The sequence below is a fragment of the Protopterus annectens genome, chromosome 10.part0, assembly GCF_019279795.1.
Source record: "Protopterus annectens isolate FY-2018-M chromosome 10.part0, PAN1.0, whole genome shotgun sequence".
Classification (NCBI taxonomy): Eukaryota; Metazoa; Chordata; order Ceratodontiformes; family Protopteridae; genus Protopterus; species Protopterus annectens.
Window position 1 is genome coordinate 1,494,914,963 of NC_056744.1, and position 19,626 is coordinate 1,494,934,588.

The 19,626-nt window shown below is 40.5% G+C and overlaps 1 protein-coding gene across 4 annotated transcripts in view; it reads left to right on the forward strand.

The window, feature by feature from the left end:
• LOC122813677 (zinc-binding protein A33-like) overlaps positions 1–19,626 on the forward strand; it is a 261,855-nt gene that overhangs the window by 158,419 nt on the left and 83,810 nt on the right. For 2 of the 4 annotated variants that reach the window (XM_044086125.1, XM_044086123.1), the window contains 2 exons: positions 7,842–7,864; positions 7,977–8,089. In XM_044086125.1, coding sequence (XP_043942060.1) covers positions 7,842–7,864; positions 7,977–8,089 — 136 coding nt within the window. Of the gene's footprint in view, positions 1–7,841; positions 7,883–7,976; positions 8,090–19,626 lie in introns of all 4 variants that reach the window. The other 2 variants (XM_044086122.1, XM_044086124.1) reach the window with 1 other exon arrangement.

Consider the following 19,626-nt stretch of genomic DNA (forward strand, 5'->3'; position numbering starts at 1 on the left):
GCCGTGACTTTGGCACCAGTTATTTGTTTGTGTAAGACCTTTTTGAAGGATGTTAGCATAATTTGGAGATTCTATGACCACACCCAGTTTGCACTAGTCAGCAAACTTTGTCAGCCACAGTCCCTTGATTTTAGCTTGTACTTCGGAGAAATAGATTCCAAACAGTAGAGGTCTCAAGACCAATCCATGTGGAATGCCACTGGTTACGGGTCTGCTGTTGGAGGTGGATTCCCCTATTTTGAATGTATGGGTTTTATCAGTGAGCCAGTTCTCAACCCACCTTATGATGTAAGGGTTGATATCTAGCTGGGAGAGTTTGTCAATGATGCCTGAGTGAGGCATAGTGTCAAATGCCTTGGCTAGGTCTAGGTAGACTGTATGCACAGATTTCCCCTCACCCAGTGCCCTGGTGACTTTCTCGAAGTCCACCACGTGTAATAGGCATGATCTCCCCTTGACAAATCCAAATTGGGTAGGAACTAGTGTTTGGAGATTACCTACATCTGTTGATAAGGTCCGTGATGATTCTCTCCATGACCTTGCAGATAAGGCTAGTCAGGCTAATAGTTTCTAGGATCAGTAGAAGCACCACCTTTGTGCAAGGGGATAATAGTGGCTCTTTCCAATTCAGCTGGGACAAAGCTGATGCTGAGACTGTGATTGAAAAGAGTACCTGATGGTGATTCTAATTCTTGTTTGAGCCCATGTAAGACGCAGCCTGGGATGTTAACAGGTCCCATTGATGCTGTGTTTTTGGTGTTAAAGAAGGAATTTAGGACCTACTTTTTAGAGATACAAGGTAGAGAGGTCATGAGGAATGTGTGGTGGGGACAGAGGAGTGAAGTTTTCACCAAACATGTTAGCTATGGCCACTGTCTCAGTATATTTGCTACTATTAACTACCAATTCAGTGCAAATCTGGACCTTCCCTTTTAGGCTACGGATGTAGCTAAAGAATGGCTTATGGCTGCCCTTTGCTGAGTAAGCTGAATTGGATTCAAAGTATGCCTTGGTATATGTAAGTCCACATTTTTCTCATTCTGTCTTCCTACTCTTCACACTATGTTGAGCATTTCTATTTACTGAGTTAATTTGGTACATTCATCTGTTTTCTTTATCAAACTTTTGATCAAATAAAGTCTGGCAAAGATAGCAAATGAAAATGTTTACTAAGAGAGTGTTCCTAAATAAATTTTCAACCATGTATTCTTTTGTGGCTTTCATTTTTATTTAAATATCAAAATATAGAAAGCATTACCATATCCAGGACTGCTTGCTGTTATAAGACAAACTTACAAATAGGTGGGTAAACAACCCAACAGTTCCCTATTCTTTTGTTTTTATGGCTGTAGTTGCCTTCATTTCATAGCACTTGTCATTCAAAACCTTCATGGTGTAATGGATTCATGGTGTAATGGAAGCCTATCTCTCAACTCTCCAAATTTTCACAGAATGTCCAGATTTTTGCCTCATATTTTTAGTTTGTTCCTCATAATTTTTGGTTGTAGCTGTGGCCCATCTAAGACTCCAGGGAGCAAATGTCATTTCATTCTTAGATGACTGTTTCCCCATTGCTCCTTCTGAAGACTGTCTAGCAAAATGACAGGACTACTTGCAGATAATGTTTATTTCTGCTGGTAGAGATCAGCAAATCACAAGTGCACCTCAGCTTACTCTGATGCAAATCTTACAGAACATTGGACAGTAGGGTAGTTTTGCTGTCCATTTTTTATTATCCTGATGTCCTGCCCTCCAGCTTACTATCCAGCTAGACTGTCAAGAGTAACTGTGATATGGTACACTGGTAGATAAGGGGGATCTCATTTCTACATACTCTGCAAAAAGACCTTAAGAGAATGAAAATGGATTATCAACTTTCTCAGATTTCTGCTGATGGTTCTCATCTTGGAACAGATCAGCTCATTAGCAAAGAGGCTGAGTCATGTTTTGTTAATGTGCTGTTAATAGTCCTAAGCTGTCTTCCTCTCACTAACTCATGACTCATCTTGTCAATGGGGAGCACAGATGTCCACACTGCTTTCATCACTGAGAAATGTAACGTGTCTCTAATAATTGTTGTTCTTCCTTCCTACCACTCAGTGGATATAGCAGAGATGTCTTATTGTATCTCTCGTCTGCAGGCCTCCTTTATAGTACCCTCCTATTTCGTTTGTTGATGAAATACATCCAGAGGGCATCGATACTTCCTTACGACCCTTAAGGACAAGATTTCCTCTTCACTGACTGCACTACACAAAGCTACCTTTGCTTCTGCTGTAGATTATTCTCTTAAGCCACCCACTAGGAAAATGTTAACTAGACTTACCTAGCTGCTGCAATTTCATTAAAATGTGGTCTCAGGAACTCCCTGACAGAGTGAGTTCCATCATTATAGCCTTTCAGAAACCATCTACAGAAAATGTGTTATGACAAGTAAAGCCTGTTCTCCTTCTGGGCACAACAGAAGAAATTATACCCATTCTTTCATGTCCTGTTGTAACTCTCTGAGCATTTTGATTGAGGCATATATCAGTGCACATTACTGTTAATTTCTTATATATTAAGATTCAATTTTTAATATCCTGGAAGACTTTTTTTCTTGTGACCCTCACACAGAAAACTGTTGCTTTAATATTTGTTAACAAGGAATTTTATCTAGTTAAATGAGTTGTTTACACTGTGGTTCCCAAACTTTTTCGATTCTCGGGTCCCTTGTTGAATCTAGGTTTTCCCATGCCCTCCTCCCCGTCAAATTCTAACAAGTATACTTTGCGAAATAATATTTTTTTTTAATTAAAAGGGTTAGTTAGGTAAAAATAAATAACACACGTATTTAAGATCACAAAAAATTTAACTGTAATTGAACAAATTAATAACACAGGTATTTAAGATCACAAAAACATGTAACTGAACAAATTCAGCTAATTATAATTAAATTAATCGGATGGATAAGCCTGTTGATCACTGCACTTTTTCTCAAAATTTTGGAATCATCTGGACACGGCCACTCTCATTTCCTTCTCCACATTGATTTTTGCTCTATACTTTTTTAAATGTCAATGTTTTAACTCACATTCCCTTTATCATACCAACTTCCCAAATCAATAGTACTAATATTTAAAGCACTGTTGTTCATTATTTCTGCATTTGTCCCTGATTCTGCAGGCAAGACATTTGACAGCATTAGCACTTTTTTAGGATGGTACACTGACAAACACATAAACCACAGCATACTGGGTCAAACTTCCACTGCTGACTAATAAACCCATACCTCTCAACCCTGTCTCATTTTGTGGAATGTTATTCATTTTTGAGACTTAAAAAAGACCACATTCCTTGCTGTTCCACAGTGGAAGGGTTTCTCACACATTCACTCTCAATAATATTTATAATAAATAATGCTGGATCATATCGACTGAAAAGAACCTTATATACACCCAAGTTATTTATCGCCTGTGCAAGAAAAATACCTGAGCTGTTCAGTCCAGTTATACAGTTAAATCTCTTAAATGGGCCAGTCACTTGTTGCCCCCTGCAGGACTTGAAATTTTCTATCTATAGTAGTTTTAAATACCCGGTCATATCTAGTGTAAACTTAAAAAGTCAATGGTTTGCAATATAAAACAATCAGTCTTACTAGCATCACTATTTAAAGTTGATGACTCTAACAGAAATTCCCGCCTTATCCAAACTGTTCACTAAGCCTGTGTTACAACCACATGGACAATAAATAAAGAGCACGCCAACCAAACTGTCAACATTTGTTTATCTTCTAACTCTGCTGTGGCTCTCAGCAACTCTACTACATTCATAACACAACTTCAAACACAGAGCATCATCTAGATTCTAGCTGCTTAGGTACTCACCTTCCCTGGCAAGGACAGTGCAACCCCCCCCCCCACAAACAGGACCAGTAAAAAGCTTTTCCCCATTATAGATGCAAATGTTTGTCGAGTTGGCACAGATACTGGTTGGCAACATGAGGAGCTAAGGCTTCTCCACCTCCTACTTGCACGAGAAACCCTGCCAGACAACCCAAAATTCTGCAGCTGTGACAGAGTGGGCTCAAGGAAGCAGGCAGGGCAGGCTGTCAGGGTAGGCAGAACAATCATAGAGGCTGGTTGCCAGGTAGGCAGTACGTGGCCACCAGAGACTCACTGTGTCTGACTTCAGAAGTACCACTCTGCATGGCACCCGCTGCTGTGCCTAAGCGTGAGCAATCATGACACATTGTTCTGCTTCATCTCTATCGCCTTCCATTTTCCTTCCTCCCTGCCAGTCGGTGTTACATGAAAGCTCCAGTTCTGATTTTAGATAAGTGATGCTGAACATGTGGAATGAGGAAATTGAAACACTCTAATCTCAGCTGCACTTTCACCACTAAATGGTTGTCTGTTATGCCGTAACTTTAAGCACACTAAACCATCAAATTCAACATCACACCAAAGATATATTCTGAGTTATCAAATTATTTTTTATTCTGCGTTTCTCCTTGGGCAACTTTTTAAAACTAGTCTTTCGAAAACCTCTTTTGCCAACTAAATGCTATTGGTAGTCTATAGTGGATAGCCAATCAGCTGTGTGCAAATTAAAGTGGAGGCTTATTTTTTTCCTGCCGTGATTTAGGCGTTGAAAACTGCTCCTCTTAGATTTACTGGTTTTATTTACAATGTTTGACTGGTATAGGACCACTAATTTCATTGAATAACTGAACAAAGCACTTACTATGACTCCCCATCACTTATTGTGTGTGTGTTTTTACAAAGACCTTTGCTAAAAGCAGGTAGTAATAATAAAAGGGAAAAGCGCCTCTCTTTCAGTGCCTGAACTATTATTTTTAATGTTTAGGAGGAGTTTGGAAGGTACAGGGACATGTGTAAGATGTACTTACATTATTTCCAAGAGTTCAGTGTTATACATAGCACTTAACTTTGACTAAAGTTTTCTTCAAGGCCTGCGATGATGTTTTCGTGATTTCCCTCACACCGTGAACTAGTTTCTTAGCTACAAAGCTGTTTACAGTTCCACAGCGCAAGTGTTGCAGTCCAGCAAAGTCCACTGTTCTTAAATATTTATTTCCTGGTTAGCTGCTCTCCTGTGTAGCCTATAACCTTTATTGTGGCCGCAAAATAAACTGCGAACTAATAAGTTTAGTAACTAAGGTTATTAGTTTGTTGTTTATTTTGCGGCTAAACTTATTAGTTCACGGCACCCCTGTGAAGAAGCCATGGCTTCCCAGGGCACCACGGTGCACACTTTGGGAACCCCTGGTTAACACAGTAGGCTGGTGGAGGTGAATGGACTCAACCCTTGACCTTTGACTACAGGAAGCAACTCATTAACAACTCAGAGTCTTTATCAACAATGCTAACTGACAGACTATGCTGATTTCCACTGTGAGACCTAAGCTTTGTCCTATAAAACTGTACACAGACCTCACTTGATCCAGTATTCATTGCAAAATTAAAAGTATCACTCATGGAACAAAGCTGTTTAGAGGTTCTGTTTCACATTACTGCAGACTGACATGCTACCACCAAACTACCCAATCACATTGCCCCTTCTCCTTTGTTGACTGTTGCACGATGCTGATAAAATACTGAACATTAAAATATTTTTTTCTTTTCCCCAGGGGATGTGGTCCTTCTCCTCTAGTGTAGGGCTGCACTTCACACTCCCAGTATGTAAATGTACTACTTGCAAAATTTCACCAATACAGGAAAAAGGAATTAACTGCATTTCCCTTTTTCTCAGAGTTGGTGTTACCTCGGAGGTAGTATATTGGGTCTATATTAGAACATTGAAGTTTCACAACTTCGAATGTTCTAACATCGATCCCTATTCAGCGAATGCTGAAAATAGCGAAATGACAGAAAACCAAATTTTTTCCTAGGGAAAGAATTTGGTTGTCTGTTTCTGTCTTTTCGCTATTTTCAGCACTGCGGTGGAACGTTACGGGTCGGGTTCAGATAAGTGTGCAATTGGGCACGGGTTAGGTGAGGTAGGGTTAGGGCGCGGGTTAGGTATCTGTGCGACTGTGTGGATGTGAGGGTTAGGGCGGGTTAGGTGAATTAGGGTTAGGGCGCGGGTCAGGTAAGTGTGCGATTGTGTGGACGTGAGGGTTAGGTGAGTTAGGGTTAGGGTGCAGGTTAGGTATGTGTGCGATTGTGTGGACGTGAGGGTTAGGGCGGGGTAGATGAGTTAGGGTTAGGGCATGGGTGAGGTGAGTGTGCGATAGTGACGGACCTTAGGGTTAGGCTTTGGGTTGAGGTAAGTGGATAGTTAGTGGTGTTTGTACAGTTTAGTGTAGGGTTAGCTGTATGTGTGTGGATTGCTGTTTGTTTGGTGTGTTTGTGTTGTGTGTATGTGTTTCAGAACAGTGAATTTTTACCCTAGGAAATAATTTGCTGTTCTGCATGTTCAATATTGTCAGCGTTCGCTGAATAGGGGTCGATGTTAGAACATTCAAAGTTGTGAAACTTCAATGTTCTAATATTGACCCATACATTTACAGACTGAGGGTATGATTAAGTCTCCACATGACATTTATGCAGCGGTAACCTGGGTACCCTTAAACACTTTTGTGAGACTCTATATGCTCAAAATTGTGTCCTAATCTGTTCTGTCTTTCAGCCACAATTGTCATGGACATGCTCCACTGATTATCATATGCAGCACAATAGCTTAGGACTCCATTCTGACAGTGCTACACCAAGTGGGTGTCTTTGTTGTCTACTCATAACTCATGTGTGCTTACCCAAATGCTAGACAGTGCAACAAAACAAAACAAAATCCCTCTGCCATAACAATACCTCCCACCTGCCCTCCTACCCTATCCTTTGCTTTAAGGTACCTATGGAATCTTTGTGCTTCTAGTATTGTCTTTTGATTTAGAGAGAGCTGGAAAGAGGGATCACATTGTGGGCAAGTGAGGTGGTTGCAGCCAAAAAACTGTACCTGTTAACTAGTTTGGTACCCTGGGCATATTTACAGACAGTAGTATGCTGAATGGTCTTCTGTTAGCTACAACTTTCATTTTCCTAAAATGTGATGTCATTCTTCCTCCTTGAAGTTACTACATAGGTTGGGGTCTTTGGTCTGTTTACATCATTGCTGTTTTGGCTAATAATAAAAAAAACATATGTAGTAATAAAATAAAAAGCAGCACCGGTAATGAAGTAAAGATGACAGCATGCTTATGGCAAGAACTCTGAAGTCATTAGAAAGATAAATAAGATAGCATTTATATCACAAATCTTTTTTTTATGAATATCTTTATTGGTGGAAGTTTTATCTTGTAGCTTTGTAATAACATTTTGCTTTCAACATATTATATAGGTTTTAACAGTGAATCATTTCATTTCAGATTATTTCAACCAAAACATTTTCCATATAACAGAATAGTTTATATCATGTATAACAATAACTATACAAAGCATTTACAATGCAAGTCTAATACTTTTAAATAGAAAGAATAGTTTATATCATGTTTAACAATAACTATACAAAGCATTTACAATGCAAGTCTAATACTTTTAAATAGAAAAAACACTTAGTCTAATCTTTAAAGAAGTTATTTATCAAAAAGAAAATATAAAATAAAAAAATGAACAGAATAAAATGGAATGTTAAAGTATCCATTTACAAAATTGTCTAGTAATTCTGAAATTTTTGGCCAATATCTGAGGTTTACGGACTTACTAGTAGATAGTTTTATTATGCTTGTTTCTTTATCATGTGCTAAACATAGTTTTAATGACTGTATATGTCACAATAAATCTTAAAACAATTTATTTAAGAAAATGTTAACCACATTGTTTGTTTTACTTTTTTTAATACAGGAAATGAAATCATTCTCAGGGAGGTATAGAAAGACACTTTGGTATGTGGTTCTTAGTATGATTACATCTACGGGGTTATACTGACATGATTAGTAATATTTCATCTGTGTTTTCTCTGCATGAATTAATCCACAGTTTCACAAGTGATAATGATCCAAGTGTTGTGGCCAATGATCTGAGTCTCGGGGTACACAAAAGCCCTGTGCAGTATTTTGTATGGAAGGAAATGGAAGCCATCCTTAAACCTGGTAAGTAAAACCATTTCAACAAAGTCAGGCTTACTGAAATATCTGTATCTGTTCTGTAGACTGTTATGCTCGTCATTTCTACAGATTTAATTATTTACCTAATAGCAACCATCTGCATAGAGAATTCTTTAGAAATAGTTTACATTTAAACTTACCATTTCTTTGTACCATGTGTGCAATTTTATAATACTGTACATCTTGTATGTTTTTTTTAACATCCTGGTGTATCATAAAAACAGAGCAACTCTTTCCTAAATAGTTACTTTCATATATTTTCAACCTAAATATTATACACTTCTTGCAGAAAACTGTGGTAGCACCCAGAAGTCACTGTGTTATTTGGTGGATATATTTGTAATTAGAGGACATAACTTCGGTTCCCACTTTGGCAAGACTGGAACTATGTTGTCTGTCTGCTGCAGTGCAGGTGAAACATGGAGTGAGTTTAAAAGTAGATGTCTGTGTCAGCTGATGTATTACATTTGTACCTACACTCATCTACTCTACACCTATGTATAGGCACGCAGGTTATATAAGAAGTTAAATTACTGCAAACATTCAGTCACACATCACTAGTCTGCACCTATGTGTAGGCATGTAGGTTATATAAGAAGTTAATAAATTACCGCAAACAGTCACATATCACTAGTCTGCACCTATGTGTAGGCATATAGGTTATATAAGAAGTTGATAGGTTATTGCAAACAAACATTCAGTCACATATCACTAGTCTGTAACAGACCAAAGTGTTTTACTGGGTCTACTTTATTCTGTTGAAAGCTGAAAAGGGCGAATACAAATAGCACGACACGTAAAGAGCGAACCGCGAATACATCGATTGAATGAAACCGCTAAAAGAGAAGTGTCGAATCGTCATAGTTGGCCCGTTGCAGTATAGCTCCGTAAGGTAAGTGTGCGATAGTTACAGACCTTAGGGTTAGGGTGCAGGTTAAGGTAAGTGAATAGGTAGGTAATATATGTAAGGTTTAGTGTATGGTTTTGTTAAGTGTATGTGTGTGGAATATTTAGTTTGTTTCAGTATAGCTTCATAGGGGAAGTGTGCGGTAGTTATGGACCTTAGGATTAGAGAGGGGTTAAGGATAGTGCATATAGATAGTTGTGTATGTGGGGTTTAGTGTAGAGTTTAGCAGTAGGGTTTTGGTGGTTTAATTTAGGGTTAGAAGTAAAGTTTTGGTTAGTGTATGCATGTGTTTTTTATTGTGTTTGGGTAGGTAGTGTGTCGTGGGCAGTGGATTGGCTGACTATAATGGTTTGTGGTTTTAAATTTTGCAGTTTAGTACGTTCGACGTATTCGCAGTTTGCTCTTTGTGTCGTGCTATTTGTATTCGCCCTTTTCAGCTTTTGACAGAATAAAGTAGACCTGTTTTACTATATTGCAATGTATTGTAGTGTAGTTTCTTCTGGACAAGTATCATATAGCGCATGATACATTGGCTTGTCAAAAAAAGATATATGACCATATATCCAAGACTGGTAATGGCTTAGTCTTCAGTTCATGAATATGAAAAATCAGATCTACTGCCATTAGAGGTAGTTTAAGTTATTTATCTGAATAAATCTAATATATGACTAGAACAATAATATTTTGATTCAAATAATTTTTTGGAAGTGATAACACAGAATTAATGCATTTCTTCCCTTTTCTATTCTTAATCTCCTGCCCAACCTTCTTTTCCATTTTCCTATGCGTTACCAGCTGAGTAAAAAGAAATTAAATTCACACTTCCTTCCTAAAGAGTCAAGGTGACTTTACAATGAGTTTAAGCTCTTAGAACTCCTTAAATCCATGGGAAGATAATTCCACAGTCTAGACATTCTAACAGTAAATATGTTTTTCTTACATACTCTATTATATTTATTCATCTTCATAAACAGACTATTTCATGTGTTCAAGTTATGATCAGCTAATGTAGCACCCAAAGCAGCACTCAAAAAAGGGCTCTGTGAATATTTAAATGCTCATATCTGAAAATGCTTTAAAGACCAGAAATATTAAAAAAAAATATATATATAAACTATTGGAAAATAAACAAAAAACAATAAAAAAGAAAAGAAAAAAATGAAGTAAAGAAAAAGTGAACATTTTGTAAAGCAGTATGTTGTACAACCATATTTCAATGCCATATATCACAAAACTCATATGAAGTTTGGTAGCAATTGCTAGGAAATTAATTATAAAAAAATAGAAAATTGAAGGTAAACCTTCATTTATGGAATTTGTACACATTTTTCACTGTGGTGTGTCAAAATAAATGATATAATAATAAGATTAGAATGAACAAAGTTACATGTGAATACAACTATTGGATAAAACTGTTTGCTTTAATAGATAGGTATTGATTCCTGTTCTGTTACCAGTAGGCTATTTGTATGATGGAAACTATAAATGTATATAGTTAAGGTTGAAATAGAATCCTCTGTAAATAATTATGCTATTTTAATGCTAATATGTTGTTTCAATGCATTAAAATTTAATAAAACATTAAAAACTCTTTTAAATAAAAAGATGAAAAGCTTTTTTTCCAAAAGGTCACAGGTTTGAGTACATTCATTCTGCAAATTCTTAAAAGCAAGGTATTGGCATTTCATACAATTATTTTGCACTGCAATAACAGAAAATAATGCTGCCCTAAACAAAGCAGCATAATATGAGTCAAAGCTAATGTGTAGATGTCCTTCATTTTCATTGTTGCAGTATTCATTACATAAGAGATTCCATGCCTAGGGCAGCCCGTCGTACGGCCAGTATACCAAAGCATTTGGTTGCTTTAAGGTATGCTGTATATCACATGTATGTTCCTCACATAGCATAGGTCATAAAGGTGATGTCCAGACATACTATCTGCAGAACTTCTTTGCCAGCTTTCTGAACTCCATCTCTTGATCGTTGGTCTGAACGTCTATGTCCGTTGCTGGTTTCTCTGAGCCATTACAGATAAGTGCCCTGTTGGGATTCTTGTTTTACGTGTCTTTTCTTTTTTGTTGCTTGTGGGATTTCATGTCATATAAAAAGGGTAAATGGCAGTGTGGGAGACAGATTCCCCATAAACACTGCCAAGAACAGTATCTGTTTTGCATTGTCACCTTGCACAACCATACATCCTGTCAGAATTTTGCACCTAAATTTTGTACCTAAAACTTTGTGTAGTAGACTTTCTTCTTTATCATTGTATCTTGAGAATCAGTGACTTAAACTTTTCATGAAAAATACGATGGGGGGAACTTCCCGCCCTGAGGGACAGCCATCAGGGAAGAAGAAGCCCAAGAAGCCTAAGCCAGAATCTTCCACTGTTCAGCCTCTGCCAGATGTCTCTCCTGAGATGAGTGAATGCCCACAGATTTATCTGACTTTGTTGCCAGATTCCAATGCCCCAACTGGGTTGGAGGACAGTGGGGATCAGGCTTTAAGCACATCCAAGGAGGCTTTGTAGACATCCATTTCACACATTCAGGGGATAACCATAATTGATCATTTCATAGGGGCCTAGAGGTGTTCCTCAGATTTTAGTAAGAGAAGAAGTCCCTACTACCATTATTTAATGCCATCCTGGATCAGAGACATACAAGTTTTATAAGACAGATGTCCCACTGAAGAAAAAACAAAAATTAAGCAAGTTTCTCCTGCCCATAAGGCTCCACAGAGTGAGTGGCAGGCCTTCACTCGGGGCCTGTTTAGCGCTTTGATGGCATTGAAACCTCCTCAGGATGTTTCTGTTCTTTCTCCCCCCTTGGTCCTCTACACCCCTTAAAAAACACAGGGAACAGGATTTCTCTGAGAGGAAGCTGGATTCAGATAACCCTTGCTTACTCTTCTCAGATTCCTTCTCCATTAGACTATGGGTCAGAGGAAGAGGAATCTACCAGTCCTGATACTCCCTTTGAAGAAATTTCTTTTGGGGACACAATCTCCAGGATGATGGAGTTCTTTAAATCAGACTGTGCTCAGGTCTCTGAGATTCATAAGAGGTACTATGAGTTGCTGCAGATGGAATCGCCTAAACCTTCTGCAGTTCCTCTTGTTTTGGCTGCTTTGCTAGATACATTTTCCAATGCCTCTAAAGCTCCAGTCTCTCAGTCCCCTGATCCCATGAAACATGCTAAGTTTTATAAGGTGCCGGAGGACTGTAAATTTTTGTACAACTGTCCTGCTGCTGACCCCCACAAGCCCTCTCACTTGCTTCCTTTGCCCAAATTACTGCCCTCTGATAAAGATAGCAGAACCACTGAAAGGCTGGGTAATTAGGTTTACACTACTGCTACAGTGGCTTTGATTTTTAGGGCTGTTAATTATCAGACCCATATGTCCAGGTATGCGTTGGCTCTCCTATCCCAGGCTTGTCAGGTTATATCTGATCTTCCAGACTCTGAGGGTAAAAGTTCTGCTCTTTCTCTCTTATTTCCTCCAAGGTGTCTCATCATTCCATCAAGTGTAGTTATGATGTAGCAAATGCTTCTTTTAGGGCTGCTGCTTTTGGGTCAGTGATGTAGAGGTATTCTTGGCTTCAGCTTCAACCTTTGCCTGATGATATTAAGGCTAAGTTGATGGATGTCCCTCTTGGTAATAAATACTTGTTTGGTGAAGCTACTGATGATTTGTTTAAGTCCCTTCAGGGTAAGGGAAAGGTTTTGCAGGAACTCAAACATTGTTTGTTTCTACTATTTCTAAATTTCAGAGAAGCTACCCCACTAAGCAAGCCTTTCTTCGCAGGCAATCTCACCCTCCTTCTAAGGACAAAAATGGTGGTAAGCAGGCTTCTCCTGCTAAGGCTACTCAAACTTCAGGGCCTCAGAAGTCTTCACTTCCAAATAAACCAGGTGCTGTCTGACTATCATATTCTTCCCAGTGACTACTATTTTCCCCTCATTCTGTTTGGCTTCTGATTACTCAGGATTCCTGGGTTCTGTCCCTTATTCGCTGGGGTGAAAATCCCTTCCCCCTTTTATAGGTATTTCTCAGCCCCCCTGGGAACAACTCTCCTTTTTCCCAGAGGTGCTTCAAGACCTTTTGATTCATAGGTTCATAGGTAGGTGCTAGGCTATCTGCCCGAGGGCATTTATAAGCCTAGCCAGAGTGTGTCGGCTTTCACCGCCCCATTGATTAATTAACTGATCCTCTGTCAAGCAGAGCCAATGAAGTGATCCCAGGGGTGTATTTTCTGTTAACCATCCACTCGTCAAAGTTTCTCTTGAAGAGTGTTAGTGAGGGGCTCTGCCTAATGTAGTTAGGAATTTTGTTCCAAAGCATGGGGAGTCTCTGTGACAGGAATGTATCCCTCCAGCATGTTCTATTTATTGTGTGGTGAGGTTTAGCTCACTAGAGCACGTGGCTCGCAGTGACTTGGATTTCTTTAGGTGGAGCATGTCCATCAATTCTGAGTTGGACATGGCTTTGTAAGTCAGGCAGAGATCACCCCTGAGTAAGCAATATGCCACTGAGTACAGCCAGAGTTTTTTCAGTCGGGCTGCATAGGACATATGTTTGAGACCAGTAATAATCTTGGTGAGGTACTTTTGTGGTCTTTCAAGCTGTTGGAAGTGTTTTGTGAGGTACATCCCAAATAGGGCATTGTACTCTATGATAGGTCTAATGAGTGACGAGCAGAGGGGCACTATAACCTCCTTATTTCTAGATGTGAACCTTTTAGTAATTAAATGGGCCACATTGAAGGATTCCCTAACTACTTTGGCAATATGATTGTTAAAGGAGAGATTACTATCTACCTGGGTCCTCAGATCTCTTATTACCTCTTCTGTATTAAGGGGGTTGCCACCTATGTGGTAATTCGTCGAAGTTTTGTTTTTCCCAAACGGGATGACTATGCATTTTTTGGCATTTAGCTTGAGGCCATGACTTTGACACCAGGTGTCCATCTCAGTAAGACCCTTTGGAGGATGTCCATGTCAGCTGGAGAGTCAGTTATGGCTCCCAGTTTGCAGTCATCAACAAACTTGGTTAGCCATAGTCCTCCTGTGTTTGCCTGTACTTCTGAGAAGTATATGCCGAACAGTAGGGCTCCCAGGACAGAGCCTTGTGGGACACCACTTGTGACTGGTTTAGAGTCGGACCTGAAGCCCGCTATTCTTACTGTGTGAGTTCTGTCTGTAAGCCAGTTGGCAACCCATTTCATGACATAGGGGTTTATGTTCAGGCTGGTGAGTTTTTCTGTAATACCCAAGTGGGGAATGGTGTTGAAAGCCTTGGCGAGGTCAAGGTAGGCTGTGTGAACCACCTTTCCCTCATCTATGGCCTTGGTGACTGTCTCGAAAAAGTCAACCAGGTTTAGTAGGCATGATCTGTCCTTAACACAGCTGAACTGAGTCGGGTCAAGTGTTTGGAGGTTCCCAATGTCTTTGTTAATGAGTTCCATGATGATGCGCTCCATAACCTTGAAACCCAGGCTAGTCAGGCTTATGGGGTGATAGTTACCAGGGTCAGTTGTGGCCCCTCCTTTGTGGAGAGTAATAATCATTGCTGTGCACCATTCTATGGGCATGTAGCCTGTGGAGAGGCTGAGGTTGAACAGCATGTTTAGGTGGAGAGTTAGTTCGTTCTGTAGTTCATGCAAGATGCAGCCTGGGACACCATCTGGTCCCATTGATGCTGTGTTTTTGGCTTTTGAAAGGGCTGTTTTCACCTGTGCGTCTGTGATTTTTGGGACACTACACTTTTCCGGTGTTGTTGTGGGCCCTTTTGGAGGTAAGAGCGGGGTGAAGTTTGCACTGAATCTATCTGCCAGGATGTTGGCAATATCAGTAGGTTCAGTATATTTTGGGATATTTTGCACTAGCTCAGTGCATATCTGCAAGTTACCACTTAGATTCTTAACATAGCTAAAGAAGGCTTTGTGGTTATCTTTTGAATCCTTGGCTGTTTTTCTTTCGAAGTCAGCCTTGGATGATTTCATGAGGGACCTCAGTTTCTTACTGATACTGATCAGAGATGTCTTTCCTTCTTGGGATTTGCTTTTTTTCTGAACTAGTTTCCTCCTTCTATTGTATAGCCTGTTTATTGCAGGGGACCACCAAACTGGTTTCCTTCTCTTAGAGGAGTGAGTCTTTGTTTTGCTAGGGCTGGCACAATCCATGTATTCTTGTAGGTGCTTATAGAGTGCATTTGTAAAGGTTTCTGCATCTTGGGCAGCATTATCGTTTAGCGTGGGGGCTGTGAAACTTACCACCTCTGTCTTAAATAAGGTGAAGTTTGCTTTAGAAAAGTTTTTTAAGTGGTTTTCTTAGTTGGGGGTGGTGGTGGGGTGTGGGCATCCAGAGTGATTAGTTTATGGTCTGATCTAACCAGTGATGGGTTGACCTCCGGTGTAGAACACCTGTCGCCCATGTTGGTGATGACCAGGTCCAATATGTTTTCACCTCTGGTAGGGGAGTTTACCAGCTGATCCAGGGCATTTGAGTTGATGAATTCCAGGAAGCGCTGGGCCTGGGAATTTGTACTCGAGTAGTTTTCCCAGTAAATGGTAGGATAATTGAAATCGCCCAATATCAGGGTGTTTGGTAGGACCTTCATGTTTTCCAGTGTCTCCAGAAAGGTAGAGTGGTGGTCCTGAGTCATGGAGGGTGATCTGTAGCAGGCCATAATTTGCATTGCAGATCTGCCTGATGTTAGTTGCACATGGATGATCTCAGAGGTATCATGCTGCTCCACTAACCTGGAGGTGTAGGTATCCTTGATGAATATGGATACACCCCCTCCTTTTGTGTTCCGGTCCGTGTTCTGTGGCCGTAATGTGTGGTATGACTTGTAGCCCGGTAGTGCTGGGGTGCTCTCTAGAGCCTTGAACCAGGTTTCAGTTACTGTACAGATGTCAACGTTCTCCATACTGAGGAGTGCTTCAAACATGTGCATTTTGAGATTTTAACTCCTGGCATTGAGTAGCATAACCCTCAGTTTTTTGTTAATTGTGCTGTTTATGGAGGTGGGTTTGACTTTTGAGCCTTGCCTAAAAAAGGCACTATAGGGGCAGCAAGAGCCTTGGCCAGTATTCGAAAGCCAGGGGTGACAGGTGCAAGCCGTCTCTTGTGAATCAATAGGTCTTGTTGAGCATGTCGTCCCAGGCTGACAGACGCTGGATCCCCTTTGAATGACACCAGAAGCTTAGCCAATTGTTGTAATTGACCATTTTTGCTTTATACTGAGGTATCATTCTTGGTGAGGGCAGGATGCTACTCAGGGTTCAGGGTCATACCAGCCTGGGCTACATGATCAGAGAGCTCTTCCATGTCTCTTTTCATGTAGTCCAGGGAGGTACTTCTCAGGTCATTCACACCAACATGAACAATGACAGAGTCATATTTATACTTGTTCTGGAGTGACCCGAGTGCTTGTGTTATGTGGCAGATTCTGGCTCCCGACAGGCAGCTAACAGTAACCTTCTGCTTGTCCAGCCTAGTGAGTGGGACACCAGTGTGCCTGACTATAGAGTCACCTATTACTAGTGTGTTAGGTATGTTATTTTGCCTTAAGGACTGTGATTGTGCGGCACACTGATTCTGTCTTTTATGTGTTGTCTGGTTTGTGATGGGAAGTGCAGGGTACTTCCCATTCAGGGTACCATTCACTTGGTGCCTTTGTCCCAAAGGGGGCGGGGGTTTTAGTCCAGGATGTTTTTAGTACCCAGAAAGGAGTGTACTTGGAGGCCTATTCTAGACCTCTGTCATCTATTCACTTTTCTGAAGGTGCCCACTTTCTGAATGTTGTCCCTTCAGACTCTGTTCCTACTTTTGCTTCCTAAGGCTTATACGGTGTCTCTGGATCTCAAGGATGGCTTACCTCTAAATTCCAATCCATCCGCTTTTCAGGAAGTTTTTGCATTTCTCTGTTGCTTCCTAGCATTTTCAGTTCCCTGCTTTGCCCTTTGGCCTTTCTACTGCCCCAAGCATATTCACCAAATGCCTCACTCCTGTGATTGTTTTTTGCAGGCTTCAGGGGATCCAAGTATTTCCCTACCTGGATGACCTGCTTTTTCATGCATCCTTTCCATAGATCCTGTTGCATAATCTCCATTTTAACATCCCTCTTCTTCAGAACCTGGGGTTTACAATAAACTTCAAAATAATCTTCTCTGACTTCTTCTCAGGACCATGTTTTCTGGGTTGCTGGATTCAAATGGTGCCTTTGCTGCATCCCTCCCTCATCCCAAGGCTTTGACCCTCATCTCCTTCTTTCAAACTCTTCTTCCTCTGGCCTCAGTTGCAGCCAGGGAGTTTCTGAGAGATCTGGTTTTTATGGCTTCCACCATCCCTATGCTCCTTCTGGCCAAACTTCACTGAGGAAGTTTCAGTGGTTCCTGAAGTCAGCTTGGCTTCAGCATGTGCATCTGCTAGAATTTGTAGTTCCTCTTCTACATTGTCTCAAGAAGGAACTCCAGTGGTGGACCCAGCAGTTGTCCTTAAATCCAGGTCTGCATTTTCATCCCCCTCTTCCCTCTCAGGAGCTGTTTACAGATATTTCAGATGTGAGATGGGGAAAAGCTTTTGACTCCTTAAAGGTGCAGGGTTCTGGTGTCCTCTTCAACAGAAGGAGCACATCAGTGTTAAAGAAATGAGAGCCCTGCTTGTGGCTCTTCAGACTTTTCATCCTCTTTTCTCCATGGGACCTCTCAAGGTGTTTACAGACAACACCACAGTGGTGTGTTATGTAAACAAACAGGGGAAAGAAGATCTTATCTGCTGATTGGCTGTCCTGGTATGGGATCTTGCTGTCTAGCATCAAGTGACACTTCAGGCAGTTTACATTCTCTCTGGTGCAGGTCTTTCTCTCAATCCCACAAATGGATGCTTTATAGGCATGTGTTTCTGGACATTGTCCACCAGTGGGGTACTCTTCAAATGTTTTCCTCCCCTCTGAACAGACTACTTCCTCTATTTTGTGCCAGAGTCCCAGGTCCTCTGGTGTGGGAGGTGGACTTCCTCACGTTTTCTTGGAAAGAGATGTTTCTTTATGCTTTCCCTCCCCTTCCTCTATTTCCAAAAGTCCTGTTCAAAATTCAAAAGGATGCCACCAAAATCTTGTTGGTGACACCTGTTTTGGCTGAGACAGCATTGGTTCCCTCTTCTTCTGCATATAGCCAAGGGCAGTCACCACAAGTTACCTCACAGTGTGGACCTACAAGACAAGGGATCTCTCATCCATTCCCACTTGTCCACTCTTCAGTTGATACTGTGGGTGGTAGGATTTTGATTCCATATAGAAACCTTTTTTCTAAGGATGTACTTAGGGTCCTGTAGGACGTCAGAACTTATCCAAATGGAAAAAAGTTTTCTGTTTCGTGTCTTTCTCATAACCTGGATCTACTTTATGTTGATGTTCCTTTGGTTCTGTCTTATTTGTGTGAATTACTTAATGCTGAGCTGGCTTATTCTTCTTTTAAGGCACACTTATCAGCCATCTCTGCTTCTCTGCCTTTATTTCATCCTTTACATTCTAGATTTGAAGCTAAACAATTCCTTAAAGGTGTCCTTCATATTAGGCCTCCCAGGAAGTCTGTTCATCCTCCCTGGGATCTTAATTTTATTTTAGAGAATTTGATTCTGACTCCTTTTGAGGCTGCAGCTTCAGCTTCCTTGCAACATTGCTCTTGGAAGACTATTCATTTATTAGCTCTTACTTCTGCTAGACTGGTTTCTGAGCTTCAAGCCCTTATGGCTTATCCTCCTTTTTTGATATTTCATAAGGAGAGGGTGCCATTCCATACTAATCCTCCTTTTCTGTCCAAAGTGGTTAATGAGTTGTCCATTAATCAGTCTAGTAATTTGCACACTTTTTTTCCCCTTCTCCACAGTCTGGCCAGTGAGAAGATAGTGCACACGTTGGATGTGCATAGACAACTCTGATTTTATTTGGATAAGACTAAGACTATTAGGAAATCTGATCAGCTATTTGTTTCCTTTCATCCTAGGTCTTTAGAATTAGCTGTGTCCAAGCAAACTATTTCTTCTTGGATCTCAAAAGCTATTTATTTTTGTTATTTATTTCATGGTAAGAGCCTTCCTTATTCTGTTAAGGTTCACTCTGCTAGAGCTGTAGCTTCTTCTGGTGCTTTTTTCAAGGTTTTGAATACTAACTCTATTCTTGAGGCAGCTACCTGGAGGTCTGTGCATACATTTACCAAGCACTACAAGTTAGATGCAATCTCCAGAGATAGAGCTGGTTTTGCTAGGGCCAACTTCCATGGCTTCCTAGAAGGCTGTGCTGATCTTTCCTCCACCCATGTTTCATCCTGAGCTTTGGAACTCCATCTTATGTAATGAATACTGCAACAGTGAATTAGAAGGACATAGCACAGTTGTGTAAAATCTTAACATAATGGTAGATGTCCTTCTCTTCACTATTGCAGTATTCAATTCCTCCCCCTGGTCTATTTGTCTTCTGGATGCACTGGTTACCTCTTCTTTTTCTTTGGACTGGCACTCCTACTGGGGCTTTCAGTTATGAAGATGGTACACCTGGAATCACCTGTATGCCCTCTGCTACATGAGGGGCGTATGTGTGATGTACAGCA